The sequence below is a fragment of the Hyla sarda genome, chromosome 13 (assembly GCF_029499605.1).
Source record: "Hyla sarda isolate aHylSar1 chromosome 13, aHylSar1.hap1, whole genome shotgun sequence".
Taxonomy (NCBI): Eukaryota; Metazoa; Chordata; class Amphibia; order Anura; family Hylidae; genus Hyla; species Hyla sarda.
The window spans coordinates 14006620-14024211 of record NC_079201.1 but is presented as its reverse complement, the minus strand read 5'-3'; the positions used below and the strand labels follow the sequence as shown (position 1 = coordinate 14024211).

At 42.2% G+C, this 17592-nt stretch overlaps 1 protein-coding gene across 1 annotated transcript in view; it reads left to right on the top strand.

Moving 5' to 3' along the window:
- The window catches only part of LOC130297672 (uncharacterized), a 73688-nt gene that overhangs the window by 36384 nt on the left and 19712 nt on the right, over positions 1 to 17592 (top strand). The window contains 9 exon segments of the mRNA XM_056550385.1: positions 433 to 566; positions 2887 to 3019; positions 10735 to 10938; positions 10940 to 10991; positions 13204 to 13386; positions 13486 to 13719; positions 14412 to 14530; positions 16391 to 16519; positions 16596 to 16758. Coding sequence (XP_056406360.1) covers positions 433 to 566; positions 2887 to 3019; positions 10735 to 10938; positions 10940 to 10991; positions 13204 to 13386; positions 13486 to 13719; positions 14412 to 14530; positions 16391 to 16519; positions 16596 to 16758 — 1351 coding nt within the window.

Below are 17592 nucleotides of genomic sequence, written 5' to 3'. Positions count from 1 at the left end.
AAGAGGTTTGCTGTGGGGATTTGCCTCTACTCTGGACAGTTCCCGAGACAGGTGTGATCAGAGAGCACTTAGACAGAAAAGAACAACTCAACTTCAGCAGCTCATAAGTACTGAAAGGATTAAGATTTTTTTTAATAGAAGTAATTTACAAATCTGTTTAACTTTCTGGAGCCAGTTGATATGTAACAAAAAAGTTTTTTCCTGGATAACCCCTTTAAGGATGGATAAGCCTTTGTTCTTTGTCTTTCATACAGGGTATGATTGCTCTTTTCAAACTGTGGACCTCCAGATGTTGCAAAAACTACGACTCCCAGCATGCCCGGACAGCCAACGGCTGTCCGGGCATGCTGGGAGTTGTCGTTTTGCAACATCTGGAGGTCCACAGTTTGGGTCTCACTGTTCTAAATGTTCTTTTTTCTTTATGCTCTGTAGCCTAAGGGATCTGCGAGAGTAAACCAGCCGTGCAAAGTCCAACTCACCTTCTCCAATCCCCTTAATGAAGTAGTAAACGACTGTCTGACGCTCATAGAGGGCAGCGGACTCCTGAAGAACCAGATGAAAATACTGTAAGTGCACAAAGAACCAAGCAAGTACTAAGAAACATATCCTAGAAATACAGATTTCAAATCTGAAACAATGGTTGCTTAGGTTAAAGGGGTACTCTGGAGGTAAAAAAAAATAAAAAATAAAAATCTAATCAACCGGTGCCAGAAAGTTAAACAGATTTGTAAATTACTTCTATATAAAAATCTCAATCCTTCAAGTACTTATCAGCTGCTGTATGCTCCAGAGGAAGTTGTGTAGTTCTTTCCAGCCTGACCACAGTGCTCTCTGCTGCCACCTCTGTCAATGTCAAGAACTGTCCAGAGCAGAAACAAATCCACATAGAAAACCTGTCCTGTTCTGGACAGTTCCTGACATGAACAGAGGTGTCAGCAGAGAGCACTGAGGTCAGATTGGAAAGAATCCAAAGGATCTCCCTGCTGCACCCGGTGTTGGTTTAAAGCCTCGGGTGCAGTGCCGGAGGCTTGTGACATCACGCCCATGCCCCCTCCCCATAAATTTGCATTGAGGGGGCGTGGCCGTGACGTCACAAGCCTCCGCCCCCACATCGCCAGTCATCCGGCATGGAGCGAAGTTGGTTCCATGCACCAGATGTCTGGGGTACCGCAGCCGAGATCGCAGGGGTCCCTTTAAGGGAAGGGTCACGAGTAGCGTGAACGCTGCGTATTTCACGCACGTACGTATTTCTGTGCATGCAACGTCTATGGAAGTAATCATAAACACCTATATACTTTGCTAGCACAGAAATACGCACATGCATCAAATGCACAGCGTTTACACTACACTAAATCATTTTCCTCTATATACGAGCACATAGAGTCCCTACAGTTCTATATCTTTGGCCCCTTGACTACCCATTTGGTCCCATGCTGAAGTAATAGAGGATTCAATGGAATATGCCACATATTTCCTAAGAAAAAGTCCTAGACACAAGAAGGTACAGTATACAGTGGTCCCTCAACATACGATGGTAATTCATTCCAAACGAGCCATCGTTTGTCGAATCCATCGTATGGTGAGGGATTCGTGCAATGTAAAAAAGTAAAGTCATACTCACCTGTCCCTGCCGCTCCGGACCGCGTCCCGCCGCTCCCGATGGTGTCCCCGCCGCTTCCGATGGTGTCCCCGGGCCTCCGCTGGGCTCTCCTGGTCTTCTCCGGTCCTCCGCTGGGCTCTCCTGGTCTTCTCCGGTCCTCTGCTGGGCTCTCCTGGTCTTCTCCGGTCCTCTGCTGGGCTCTCCTGGTCTTCTCCGGTCCTCTGCTGGGCTCTCCTGGTCTTCTCCGGTCCTCTGCTGGGCTCTCCTGGTCTTCTCCGGTCCTCAGCTGGGCTCTCCTGGTCTTCTCCGGTCCTCAGCTGGGCTCTCCTGGTCTTCTCCGGTCCTCCGCTGTCTTCCGCAAGGCCTTACTGGGCCTACGTAGCGACGTCATTACGTCGCTGCGTACGCCGTTCCTATGGGATGACAGGACGGCGTGCGCAGCTTCGAATTGACGTCACCGGAGAGGGCCGAGAAGACACCGGAGGACCAGCGTTGGACCCGAAGGGCACCCCGGAGCATCGTGGAGGGGTAAGTAATACTTACCGCACCACACAGGAAACATTAAGCTGCTATCCGGCAGCAGCTTAAGCATTTTGCGCTGCTGGATAGCACTTAATGCGATGGCCCCGACATAAAAAAGCATCGTATGTCGATGCTGACATCGACATGCGATGGCCTCTGAGAGGCCATCGTATGTCGATTTGATCATATGTCGGGGCCATCGTATGTCGGGGGGGTCACTGTAGTCCCATAGATGTGTACGACCATGTGCATGAGGCCTACACAACTTGACCTTCCATATATATATTAGTAAAGGACGGCACCACTAACTGTGGAAGACTCAAGGGTTAACGGGAACGAGTCCAAACTCCGGAATGCAGTGCAGCAATGGAGACAATAGTAGTGGAGTCAGCGGAGGTGCTGGAAATAATAAGCAAGATACATGTATCAGAATATGGTAACCACAAGACTGCGGCAATTTCGCGCAGAATATGGTAACCACAAGACTGCAGTAATTTCGCGCAGTAAGCGCTTCTTCCGGCCTGAGGCCGGAAGAAGTGCTTACTGTGCGAAATTACAGATGATAGCCTCTGAGCGCTATGCATCTCGTGTCGTCTTGGTCCTTCGGCATCTCCGTGTAGGAGCATCGAGTCTGAAGCTTTGCGGTGAGTGCGGAAAACCTTTGTTTCTTGTGGTTACCATATATATATATATATATATATATATATATAATATGCTTTGTAAGCTCTCAATCCTAATAAAGCCCTGGTCTTTTCTATCTTTAGGGTGGGCACCATGGAGGCAAAAGAACGATCCGTCCTGGAGATTGAACTGGTTCCATACAAAGTCGGCCTGAAACAGCTTCAAGTCAACTTCAGCAGCAACAAGTTCCAAGACATTAAAGGCCACCGGACCATTGTAGTCAACAACTGATCTCGGAGGGATGGTGGTCTTTAAAGGAGACCAGGGACATGGACACTAGACCATTCACTTGGATGATGAAGACTACGTGAAAGGCCCTAATAACGGGCCCCGGCACTTTGATGGGGATTCTTTGGCTGATACGAATGGCACCACAAGCCAAAATCTGCCTTTAGGGTTTATTTGCACCGGTTCTTTAAGCAATGAAAGGTCTTCGGCTACTTTGTGTACAATGCATTGGGAAAGTCTTCAGAACCATTCCCCTTTTTCACATTTTGTTATGTTGTGGCCTTGGGCTAAAATAAAATAAAAATAATCAAGTTCTCCCCATCAAACTGCATGGACACAAGTATTCAGACCCTTTGCTATGATGCTTGACATTAGATCTGGCTCCTCCCATTTCCATTGATCATCTCTGAGATGTTTCTCCACCTTGATTGGAGTCACCTGTGGAAAATTCCAGTAATTGGACATGATATGGATGATATCTCAAGGCAAAAACCAGGCCATGAGGGGGAAAGATCTGTCTGTAGAGCTCAGATACAGGATGAATGTGTGTCCTGAGAAAGGGACAAAAAAAATATTCTTCCTCATTGAAAGTTCCCAAGAGCTCAGTGGCCTCCATAATTCTTATTATATATTTTTTTTTATTGATTTTCTTCTATTTTGACTATACATGTGAAATTGAGGTTTTTCACACACATTTCAATTAAATTCTGTAAGCCTACCTACCAATGTCAGAAAGACCACATATCAGGGACCCTAACATTCAATAGGCCCTGTCATTTTCACAAACTTTGCATAGACCAACAGTACAAGTGAATATAAGAAACTTTATAAGACAAAAATGCTTCCTGTTTCTGTTATAAAACTTTAACCTTCCCCCCGCCCCCTATTCCTGGTGCTAAAGTTTTCTGTTCTCAAAATCATCTCAGCTTTGTCCTGTGTCTGCAAGACAAGCAATACAAGTCTATAGAGGAGGTGGAGAGAGCTCCTTCCACCAGCTCTAGGGGAACTGCCAATTGCAGATTAAGCCTGCAAAGCAGAAATCTGCTGGAAAATAACATGTTACATAATGTCCAGAAATAGTGCTCTTCCTCATGTACACACACAGGGCAGCTTATCCCAAAAAGGCCTTAGGGCTTCTAAAATGTACTCTTTACTCTGGGCACAAGATCCCAGATCTACACTTCTCTACTTAAAGGGGTACTATGCTACCCCAGCGTTCGGAACATTTTGTTACGAATGCTTGGAGCAGTCGGCGGGGGTCGCGACATTACGGCCACACCCGCTTGTGATGTCACACCACGCCCGCTCAATGCAAGTCTATGGGACGCCCCCTCCCATAGACTTGCATTGAGGGGACGTGGCTTGACGTCACGAGGGGCGAGGCCGTGATGTCACGAACCCCACCGACCGCACCCAGCGTTCTAAATGAATGCTGCAAAGAGATTGTGGGGGTCCCAGCGGCAGGACCCCTGCGATTAGACATCTTATCCCCTATCCTTTGGATTGGAGACAAGATGTCTAGGGGTGGAGTAGCCCCATAAAGAGAGAGCCTGTCATCACTTTCATGCGGCCTGAACCATGAGTCATCGGGATGATCCTGGTGGCTTTTCCCTGCCCCACCAGCCTTGGATGATAGATCTTTCCCTATACCCAAACGGGAAGAGATCTATCACTCAAGGCTGGAGGTGTTGGGGAGAAGCCGCAGGGGACCAAACAGCATGAAAGTGATGGCAGGATGCCTTAAAAAAAAGCCTTGGACAGAACGATGGAGTGCACAACCAAAGTGGGCAGCCATTGCCAACTGATGTGGTCACCTTGACGTTGGCAGTTAAGCTCTAAAAGCTAAGAACCTCAGTTTTACATGTAAAATTAATATAGAAATAATTCAATCTTCAATAAGTCATATAACCAATGATCACGTACTATATTGTCTTAGAGTTTTTTGCGTACCTGCCCATCAATTTTATTGCCTTTGGAGATGCCGGTTGGTTGGTTTTTGCATTGTCTATATAAAATGTCACCATCTTGAGAAGGAAGGCGAGAAGGAAGAATTCCTGGAATATTTACAGTGTGGGAGGTTCAAATCCATGTCATGACCAATGGAGCAATTTTTTTGTAATAATCACAAATGGACATTTTAGGTCATCCTTATGGCTGGATCACCATTGAAAGGGTTTCCCAGTAGTTGCGGAATTTACCCCTGTTCTAGCCTGTAGGTAATTTTTTACATCTACCAGAGATTAAAGAGATCAAAGAAGATAACAAAGCTTTTTACGGCTGCTAGACCACCTAATACAGTGGTCTCCAAACTGTGGCCCTCCAGATATTGCAGAACCTCAACTCCCAGCATGCCCGGACATTCAACGGCTGTCCGGGCATGCTGGGAGTTGAAGTTTTGTGACATCTGGGGGTCCACAGTTTCGAGACCACTGACCTACAAGTAATGTCATGACCAATTTGAAATAATCCCAACTGGACATTTTAGGTAGAAGGTCATCCTTATGGTTGGATCATTGAAGGGGTTTCCCATTAGTTGCGGGCTTTACTCTTGTTCTAGCATGTGGGACATTTTTTGCACCTACAAGAGATGGAAGAGATCAAGAAAGATTGCAAAGCTTGTTATGGCCGGTAGACCACCCAATATAGTGGTCTCCAAACTGTGGATCTCCAGATGTTACAAAATTTTGTCCACAGTTTGGAGACCACTGACCTATAGGTGAGTTTCCAAACAAGGGAAAATGCTGGATAGAGAAGAAATCCATTTCATGACCAATAGAGCAATTTCTGTAATAATCCCAACTGGACATTTTAGGTGGACGGTCATCCTTATGGATGGATCATTTATGGGGTTTCCCAGTAGATGCAGGTTTTACCCCGGTTCTAGCTTGTAGGAATTTTTTATTGTTTTTTGCATCTACCAGAGATGGAAGAGTGACATCAATCATGATCGAGGATGAAGGACAAAGCTTGTAATGGCCGGTAGACCATCTAGTAAGGTGGTCTTCAAATTGTGGACCTCCAGATGTTGCAAAACTACAACTTTCAGCAGGCCCGGACAGCCAACAAAGGCAACTGGTGGATGGAGAACAAATCCATCTCATGACCAATGGAGCAATCTCTGTAATAATCCCAACAGGACATTTGAGGTGGACGGTCATCCTTAGGGTTGGATCATTTAAGACTAGAGTCACCTTTGGGGTCATTATCGAAATGCATTTATTTTCTACCACAAATCCTTTTTTTTTTTATTGGGTGTTGTTCATTTTTACACTGTTTGGCTTCTGCATCCTCTATGTATCACAGTACAGATGGGATGGAAAAATGTTGCCAAAATTTTGTCTATGGGATTTTTAATATTCCATCCACATTCATTGTACTGTAATTTGCCTTGTAAGCTTTTATTGTTACAACAAGTATTTAGACTTTTTTGGTAATTTTTTTTTTTATTGTTTGTATTTTGGGAAATATTTTCGCCATTGCATTGCGCTTCTGAGATGAGCATTATAATGAAGCAGGAACCCGAAATAACTAACAGAACAGATTTCCTTTGGGCAGATATGATTCTTCCTACTACCGTAGATAGAAGCTTCAAGGGTCTGTACTGCCAAAACTACTAAAAGGGGTACTCCGAAAATAAAAATAAAATGCTTTTAAATCAACTGGTGTCGGAAAGATAAACAGATTTGTAAATTACTCTTAATCCTTCCAGTACTTAGCTGCTGTATGCTCCAGAGGAAGTTGTGTAATTTTTTTTCCAGTCTGACCACAGTGCTCTCTGCTGACACCTCTGTCCATGTCAGGAACTGTCCAGAGCAGGAGAGGTTTGCTATGGGGATTTGCTCATGCACATGGCACCTAGCAATTGGGCCCATACGCGCATCATTCACTTTACTTTATGAGATTTTAAAAACACAGGATTTTAAGGATTTTTTTGATACAATTCTGTATAGATTGCACATTATCATTGCTTTCACTACCAACTTCTGCCCTTTATATAGAAATATAATGGCTTGTTGCCATAGTTCACTCTCACCTGTTATTTTTTTTATCATTTTTTTTATTAATTGATATAAATATATATATATATATATGTAAATATAAATATATACAAATATATATATATATATATATATGTAAATATAAATATATAAATATGTAATATATATATATATATATATGTAAACATAAATATATATATATATATGTAAACATAAATATATATATGTAAATATAAATATATATATATACGTAAATATAAATATATATACATATATACATAAATATATATACATAAATATAAATATATATATACACATAAACATAAATATATATATGTAAACATAAATATATATATATATATACGTAAATATAAATATATATATACACATAAACATAAATATATATATGTAAACATAAATAAATATATATATATATATATATATATAAATATATATATATACGTAAATATAAATATATATACGTAAATATAAATATATATACGTAAATATAAATACGTAAATATAAATATATATATTCATAAACATAAATATATATTTATACATAAACATAAATATATATATACGTAAATATAAATATATATATACACATAAACATAAATATATATATGTAAACATAAATATATATATGTAAATATATATATATATGTAAATATAAATATATATACGTAAATATAAATATATATACGTAAATATAAATATATATACATAAATATATATTTATACATAAACATAAATATATATATATACATAAACATAAATATATACATAAATATATATATATATATATATATACACACACACATATATACAAACATTAATATTTATTTATTTAGTTTTTTTTATTTATATATTTAGTTTTTATGTTTCCACCTTGCTTCGTCATACCTTCCCGAGTATACACCGCTTTGTTCAGTTCCTTTTTATTCATTACAACAATGTGTCCCAACCAGTGTGCCTCCAGCTATTGCAAAACTACAACTCCCAGCATGCCCGGACAGCCAAAGGCTGTCCGGGCATGCTGGGAGTTGGAGTTTTGCAACAGCTGGGGGAGCCCTGGTAGGGAAACACTGCAATAGAGCTTTGGAAAGTACAGAAGTTGTACAGTTTGCTCTATTGTAGACTTTGGTATCTTATCTATAGCGCACACATGTAGCATTAGGCAGCTTTAACACCACAGTCACTATCAAGAGTCCTGCATGGTATATTCCAGGTAAAGGATAAAACATTTTTAAATTCTTACTTAAAGAACGCACTGTATCCACAAAAAATACTGTATTGAAAAAAAAAAAATCTATTAAACATATAAATAAGCTCCTCCCACTAATAAAAACCAAAGTCACCCCTCTTTTCCAAACCACAAAATTTAAATAAAAAAATAAATTAAGCTAATAAATAATATAAAAATAAATAAAATTAAATAACAATTTAATTACTAAATAAATAAATTCATTAATTAAATAAATACATACATAAATAGGTAAATAAATAAATAGAATAAACATGTTTGGTATCATCACATACAGAATTGTCCAAACTATTAAAATAGAATTTTTACGATCCCACAGGATGAAGGGCAAAAAAAATACCAAGTGCCAAAATTGCAGATTTTTTGGGTGGATATATATATATATATCTATATATATATATATATATATATATATAGATATATATATATATATGTGAAATTAAAATTAACTAAAAGTGATTTACAAAATAATCTCCTCTACACATAAATGGTACCAATGGTTCAGTATATGGAAGAATAAAAAAAGATATGGGGGTCAATATACTAATTTTCCTACAAAAGTTAAAAAATTTTAACAGCATTAAATTAAAACAAAACCTATAGAAATTGGGTGTCGTTGTCACCGCACGGACCTAGAGAATAAAGAAAATGTGCTATTTTCACCGTACTGTGTCTCTCACGCTGTAGAGGACCTGTCATGTCTATATACTGTCTATATACAAAGATGGCCCATTGATTTCAATGAGAGCTTGCAATACTGGACCTCCCCTGTAGGGGTGCTGCAGGAGACTTGAACACCCATGGGAACAACATTGTTACAATGCCACATTGTGCTTTCTGGGGTGATCAGTAGTTTAGGGCCCTTTGGTGCTACTGTCCTCTAAAAGCGTGGGGACATGGCACAAGTTTTGATCGGTCGGGGTCTCAGTGATGAGACCCCCACCAATCAGCAGAACAAACTCAGAGAAGTGATCTCCGCCCAGCTTCTCTGAACAGCCCCGTAGACTTATAGTGTGGGTGCGAGATGTGGAGCACTTAAAGGGGTACTCCGCCCCTAGACATCTTATCCCCTATCCAAAGGATAGGGGATAAGATGTCAGATCACCGCGGTCCCGCTGCTGGGGAGCCCCGGGATCGCCGCTGCAGCACCCCGCTATCATTACTGCGCAGAGCGAGATCGCTCTGTGCATAATGACGGGCGATACAGGGGACGGAGCAGCGTGATATCATGGCTCCGCCCCTCATGACATCACGGCCCGTCCCCTTAATACGAGTCTATGGCAGGGGCGTGATGACCGCCACGCCCCCTCCCATAGACTCGTATTGAGGGGGGCGGGCCGTGACGTAACGATGCTCCAACCCCTGTATCGCCCGTCATTACGTGCAGAGCGAACTCGATCGGGACCCCGGCGATCTGACATCTTATCCCCTATCCTTTTGATAGGGGATAAGATGTCTAGGGGCGGAGTACCCCTTTAAGCGTGTGCTTCTGCTGATCCGTGGGGGTCTTCAGCACTAGGACCCCGACCGTTTAAAGGGGTTATCCAGTAAAAATCTCTATTTTTTTCATATCAACTGGCTCCAGAAAGTTAAACAGATTTGTAAATTACTTCTATTAATAATCTTAATCCTTCCAGTACTTATCAGCTGTTGAAGTTAAGTTTTTCTTTTCTGTCCAGAGAAGAAGCAAATCCCCATAGCAAACTTCTTCTACTCTGTGCAGTTCCCGAGACAAGCAGAGATGTCAGCAGAGAGCACTGTTGCCAGACAGAAAAGAACAACTCAACTTCAGCAGCTGATAATTATTGGGAGGATTAAGACTTTTAATAGAAGTAATTTACAAATCTGTTTAACTTTCTGGAGCCGGTTGACATAAAATAAAAAACTTTTTTCCCGGAATAGCTTTTTTAAAATCTTAATCCTTCCAGTACTTATCAGCTGCTGTATGCTCCACAGGAAGTTGTGTCATCCTTTCCAGTCTGACCATAGTGCTCTCTGCTGACACCTCTGTCCATGTCAGGAACTGTCCAGAGCAAGATAGATTTGCTATGGGGATTTGCTGTTACTCTGGACAGTTCCGGAGACAGACAGAGGTGTCAGCAGAGAGCACTGTGGTCAGACAGAAAAGAACAACTCCACTTCAGCAGCTGATAAGTACTGGAAGGATTAAGATTTTTTTTAATAGACGTCATTTACAAATCTTTTTAACTTTCTGGAGCCCAAAAAGTTTTTTGTTTTTTTTTTACTAGAATACCCCTTTACAACGTTTGACATTTCACATGTGTCATGTGCGACAATTTTGTGTTGTAGGTTTTTGTTGATGTTTATTTATTTATTTTTTTTGCATACATTTTCTTATTCCGAAGTGAAGCGCAAATTAAATTCTTCACCAAATGATCCACGTTTTGTAAATATTTGTATTCACTTCCACAAAAAAGGTGAAAAATATCAATGCAAAGAAAGAAAATACATCCCTCCCGCTTCCTAATATGTCACGTCAGGAGATTCCCCGTGACGCAGCTATGAGCGCTACTCCACCTAGACATGCTCACAGCAGTCACCGCACAAGACAAGAAGCGGCTGTAGTCACTGATAACATGGTGTGTGGGACAGATAAGGGGATACTCCAACCTCTAGGGATGACCACAACGCAAACAGTCAACTGCTGAGCTGCATATAGGAAACATGAAGCAAGGTAAGAGGATGGCTTTGTATGGGGAAAGGCCCTAATTCTCCAAACTGTGGACCTCCAGATGTTGCAAAACTACAACTCCCAGCATGCCCGGACAGCCGTTGGCTGTCCGGGCATGCTGAGAGTTGTAGTTTCGCAACATCTGGAGGTCTACAGTGTGGACAGCCCATTGGAAGTCGCATGTCTATAGTATTCTTTGAGATACATGATTAAACACTTACCACTTCTTAACCCCTTCACAACGCCCCGAATTTTGATTTGTGACTTACGTTTTACTTTTTTATTTTTCTTTACAGAGTTGTATTAGGGCTTTTTTATTAATTAACATATATATATATATATATATATATATATATATATATATATATACACATATATATATATATTTTTTTTATTTTTTTTATATATATATTTATTTATATTTATTTATTTTTATATTCATTTATTTATATATTTATTTATATGAATTTTTTATATTTATTTATATATATATTTTTATATTTATTTATATCTTTTTTATATTTTCATATATTTATTTAGATATTTTTTATATATATTTATTTATATATATATATTTTTTTATATTTATTTATATATTTTTTATTTTTATATATATAATTTATTTATATATTTTATATATATATATATATTATATTTGTTAATCTATTTTTTATATTTTTATATATTTGTTTATTTTTTTATATATTTTTTAATTTTTATATATATATATATATATATATATTTATTCATTTATTTATATTTTTTTATATTTATTCTTTTATTTATATATATATATATATATATATATATATATATATATATATATATATATAATTATTTATATATTTTTTTAATATATATTTATGATAGCAGGGGGCATCTGACAGTCATGGCACAAACCTGACTCCCGAGCCCGTTCCATAACGTTACATGTACTTTATAGGTAAGGAAGGGGTTCAAAGGGGTACTGGAAAACATTTTTTTTTTGTTTTTAAATCAACTGGTGCCAAAAGGCTAAACAGATTTGTAAATTACTTCTATATAAAAATCTTAATCCTTCATTCTCAAATCAACTGCTGTATGCTCCACAGGAAGTTGTGTAGTTCTTCTCTGTCTGACCACAGTGCTCTCTGCTGACACCTCTGTCCATTTTAGGAACTGTCCAGAGTAGGAGCAAATCCCCATAGCAAACCTCTCCTGCTCTGGACAGTTCCTAAAATGGACAGAGGTGTCAGGAGAGAGCACTGTGGTCAGGCAGAAAGGAAATTCAAAAAGAATAGCACTTCCTGTGCAACATACAGCAGCTGATAAGTAATGGAAGGATTAAGATTTTTTAATAGAAGTAATTTACAGATCTGTCTAACTTTCTGGCACCAGTTGATTTAAAAAAAATAATGTTTTCCAGTGGAGTACCCCTTTAAAAATTGTTCAAAAATTATATCAGTAGAAACTTTTTTAAATGTGAAGCCCCAGGGAATCCCTTGACTGTAGCAGTTCCAAGCTATTTTAAAGCTACAGGGGTAATCTCAATACACATAGTTGAAGTATCGCTAGCAGATTGGTGGGTTCTGACCACTGGGACCTCATCGAAATTGTGGCCTAGAATAAAAAGAGCACACCGCACACACTACGAGCCTTCTGGGCATTGTTATCCCAAATTTGCTAAATTCTGTAATCCTTTTTTTTTTTTCAAGTTTTCTTAGTTTTGAAGCATATTTTATGGAAAAAGATAAGTCAATACAGAGTATAATTGCTTCTGCTAAAAACAATTCCATATGGGTCTGTGGATGGAAAAATAAAAGAGTTATGTCTATTTAAAGGGGTACTCCACTGGCCCAGCAGCCGGAACATTTTGTTCCAAACGCTGGGTGCGGGCTGCGGGGGTCGTGACGTCACGGCCACACACCCCTTGTGACCTCACGTCACACCCCCTCAATGCAAGTCTATGGGAGGGGGCGTGGCAGCCGCCACGCCCCCTCCCATAGACTTGCATTGAGGGGGTGTGGCCGTGACGTTACGACCCCCGCAGCCAGCATTTGGAACAAAATGTTCCGGATGCAGGGCCAGTGGAGTACCCCTTTAAAGGCAAGGAGGATCCAGAGGTCAAAGGAACCTCGATCTATAGATCAGCACCGGCATCAGTCGTCAGTCTGCCCGTCCAACTTCACCCTTTGTTGTTCTTTATTTTCGTTGTTATATCTTTTCCTTTTACCAGATCTGCCCATAAGATGTGACCTTCAAGTGTCTCAAAACAATACAAGCCATCGGACCATCTCCCTCAGTCAGGAGACTCGTCTTTACCTGAGACGGGGGCAAGAATTCACCATTGGTTTGAAGTTTCGGGATAAAACATTACGACAGAAGGATTTGGGCCAATTCTCTCTCATCACGACAACAGGTGTAGTAAGGCACCAAATCTGCTATAAATGATTTATTCTATGTAGTAGTGATAATGGTGTTGAGTTTTTTGTTTTTTTTTGTTTTGTTTTTTTTCCAGGACCAAACCCTTCTAAGCTGAATAGGACCAAAACCACTTTTCCAGTAAGCAGCCTCGGTAACAGGAAAACATGGAGCGCCAGAGTTGTTGACTACATCCGGGGCACATGGAAAGTAGCAGTCACCTCCCCAGCTGATGCCATCATTGGACATTACTCTTTGTTGATCAAACTTAACAATGGATTTACCCAAGACCTGGGGGAATTCATGATGCTCTTCAATCCATGGAGTGAAGGTACGTCTATTATCTGAGACACAGACGTGTGGGATTAAGACGCATTGCTCTATATAAGGATCCCTTACTAAAATAGTCCTATAAAATGCTTACATAGTGTCACATCAAGGGTAGGGATCAGACCTAGATCTCACCCCAACCCCTGCATCTACCTACTTAGACGATCCACCCTATATGGCAGCCCCCAACTGGGCGCTGTTCCCTACAGTAGACGAAGAGCAGCGGTGTCAAGAAGCGTCAGCCAGTCCAGGTCAAAATTACATGGGCAAATACGGTACCAAATCAGCAGACAAAGAATAAACCAAGAAGGCTGCAAAGTACTAAATCAGAGACAAAACTGAGTAAAGACAAGCAATGGGTCAAATCTAGAGAATGGCGCAGTGCAAAGTCAGAAAGAAAAGGCAACGTCAGGTCACAAGCAAGGGTCACGTCACAGAATAGCAGAGGCAAGGAATCCTATATTTGCATTGCCTCAAGACCACCTCTTTGAGATGACTTCCACCTTACACAGACAGGATATTGTGAGAGAGATTTTCAGTCCACCATACATTTTGCGTAGAGACTATTTTCTTTAAGAAGCCCACCTGCTATAGAAGACCACTTTCAATGCAATGTTGGGTGGTCTTCTCAAAGAGGTTTACCTGTATACACAGAATCCTTATTACTGATGGTTTTTTTGGCCTGTTTTCTAGATGATCAGGTCTACCTTTGTAATGAAGCAGAAAGACGTGAGTTTGTTCTCAGTGAGGACGGCATCATCTACCTGGGCACAGAGAGTGCTGCTCAGCCTCATCCCTGGCACTTTGGGCAAGTGAGTTTCCAATAAGAACTACACGCTTTGCTTTATTCAATGAGAAATACTCTTAAAGTGGTACTCTGCCCCTAGACATCTTATCCCCTATCCAAAGGATAGGGGATAAGATGTCCGATTGTGGGGGTCCTGCCAATGGGGACGGCCGTGATCTCCCTGCTGCACCCGGCATTTGTTTATAGCGTTGGGTGCAGCACCAGAGGCTCGTGATGTCACAGCCACGCCCCCTCAATGCAAGCCTATGGGAGGGGGCTTGATGGCCGTCACGCCCCCTCCCATAGGCTTGCATTGAGGGGGCGTGGTCGTGACATCACGAGCAGGGGCATGGCCGTGACATCGCAAACCTCCGCCCCGCACTTCCAGTCATCCGGCACGGAGCAAAGTTGCTCCGTGCATCGGATGTCTGAGGTGCCGCAGGGAGATCGCGGGGGTCCACAGCAGCGGGACCCCCTCGATCCAACATCTTATCCCCTATCCTTTGGATAGGGAATAAGATGTCTAGGGGCAGAGTACCCCTTTAAAATCCCTTAGAGTAACATCACATGCACACAAGCTGTATATAAAAAAAAATAAAAAAAAGCTCTTCAACTCCCATCTCCCAAAACAAACTGACCTCGTCAGTGAGGACCTGCTCCGCCAATCACCGGCTGAGGCATGACATCACTGCGACCAGTGATTGGCCGAGCAGACTATCATGTCTTGCAAAATTAGAGCTGGGAATGCAAAAAGAAAAGGAAAGATCCAGCGCCCAGACAGAAGTCCCCTATAAAACTTGCTTTTATTGTGATCCATTTTAAAACAATAGATGTCGCAGAAGAACAAGTGTCAGACGTGTTTTGGGGGTCACCCCTTAGTCATAAGCTAATGACTAGGGAGGTGACCGTCCCTGAAACATGTTAAGCACTTGTTCATCTGTGACATCTCTATTGTATAATTTTATTTTTAAATAAAGTCAAAATAAGTTTTTTATGGGACTTCTGTCTGGGCGCTGGATTTTTCCTCTTCTTTTTGCAAGTTTAGGGGATAAGTTTAGGGGATAAGATGTCTAATCTGGAGACCCCTCGCGATCTCCGGCTGGAAGGTGGCGTCCGAAACGCGGAAGCTTGGAGCTTCCACATTCGTGACGTCACGCCACGCCCACTCCATTCATGTCTATGGAAGCAAACTCTGCCCTGTGCCTGATGACTGGTGAAGACGTCACGCCACTCCCCCTCCATTCATGTCTATGGAAGCAAACTCTGCCCTGTGCCTGATGACTGGTGAAGACGTCACGCCACTCCCCCTTCATTCATGTCTATGGAAGCAAACTCTGCCCTATGCCTGATGACTGGTGAAGACGTCACGCCACTCCCCCTCCATTCATGTCTATGGAAGCAAACTCTGCCCTGTGCCTGATGACTGGTGAAGACGTCACGCCACTCCCCCTTCATTCATGTCTATGGAAGCGAACTCTGCCCTGTGCCTGATGACTGGTGAAGACGTCACGCCACTCCCCCTTCATTCATGTCTATGGAAGCGAACTCTGCCCTGTGCCTGATGACTGGTGAAGACGTCACGCCACTCCTCCTACATTCATGTCTATGGGAGGAGGCGTGGCGGCTACGTAGTAGCCGCCACGCCTCCTCCCATAGACATGAATGTAGGGGGGTTGGCGGCTGTGTTTGCCAGTCATCAGGCACGGGGCGGAGTACGCTCCGTCCACCGAATGACAGGGGTGCTGTAGCGGAGATCGCGGGGGTCCTTTGGATAGGGGATAAGATGTTTTCAGCGGAGTACCCCTTTAGGAGGCACAGAAGGGTGAGCTGAGGTTGGCCATTTGCTATTGAACGTTGTGATGGACGTGACCACTTTGTTCCACAGTTTGAGGAAGACATTCCCAATATATGTCTTAAGTTTCTGGACATGAGTCCACGTTATCAGAAGGAGCCGGAAAGTAACTATGTGAAGAGAAATGACCCGGTTTACATTATCCGAGAGATTGGTGACATGGTAAGAAAAAACTAAGTAAATTTTTAAGAACTTTTGGCTTTACCTCAGTTCATACATGACTTTATATTGTGTGCAGATTGGTAGGTGGGATGAGACAGACAGAGTGAATTTCATGTGCGAGAATGGAAGACCATCCTATACGCTGGTCAGCAGTGTCCCCATTCTGCACCAATGGCTCAAAAGCCAAACTGAGACCGCCTATGGCCATCACTGGGTTTTTGCCGCTTTACTCTGCACAGGTAAGGGGTTTCATAAACTATGTTGCTATAATTTAAAGAGAACCTGTCATCAAACCAAATTTTCTAGATGTACTCAGATTATATTCCCTCGGTTGTGACGTCACTACTGAATTTCGACTCATTGAAGCCTGGCAATGAGTCGAAATTCAGGCACTGCGGTGCTCGCTCCCGCCTGTCAATCAAACAGGCGAGAGCAAGCACGCTGATAGCTGGGGCTGCACGCATTGGCCAGCTCCACTGGCCTCGGGCACGGCCCCACCCGCCCGCCCCCTTTACCCTGTCCCTGTGCCCACTAGTGTCACGTGCCCCCTGCGAGCGCGAGCGCTACCATCACCGCTAGCGGGATCCCTGTGCCCACTAGTGTCACATGTGCCCCCCGCGAGCGCTACCATCACCGCTAGCGGGGTCCCTGTGTCCACTAGCGGTGTCACAAGAATGCCGAGTGCGGCTCTGTTCCCCGTCCCTGTCAGCTGTCAGGGTACGGGAACAGATTTAAAAGCCTCGCGCGCAGCTAACGTAGTACTGCGCATGCGCAGTACTACGCAAATAGCGTAGGGCTAACGCCAGGCTCCTAGCGCTGCCTACGTTAGCCCTACGCTATTTGCATAGTGCTGCGCCTGCGCAGTACTACGTTAGCTGCGCGCGAGGCTTTTAAATCTGTTTCCGTACCCTGACAGCTGACAGGGACGGGGAACAGAGCCGGGCTTGGCATTCTTGTGAAACCGCTAGTGGACACAGGGACCCTGCTAGCGGTGATGGTAGCGCTCGCGGGGGGCACATTTGACACCACTAGTGGGCACAGGGACCCCGCTAGCGGTGATGGTAAGGATCGCG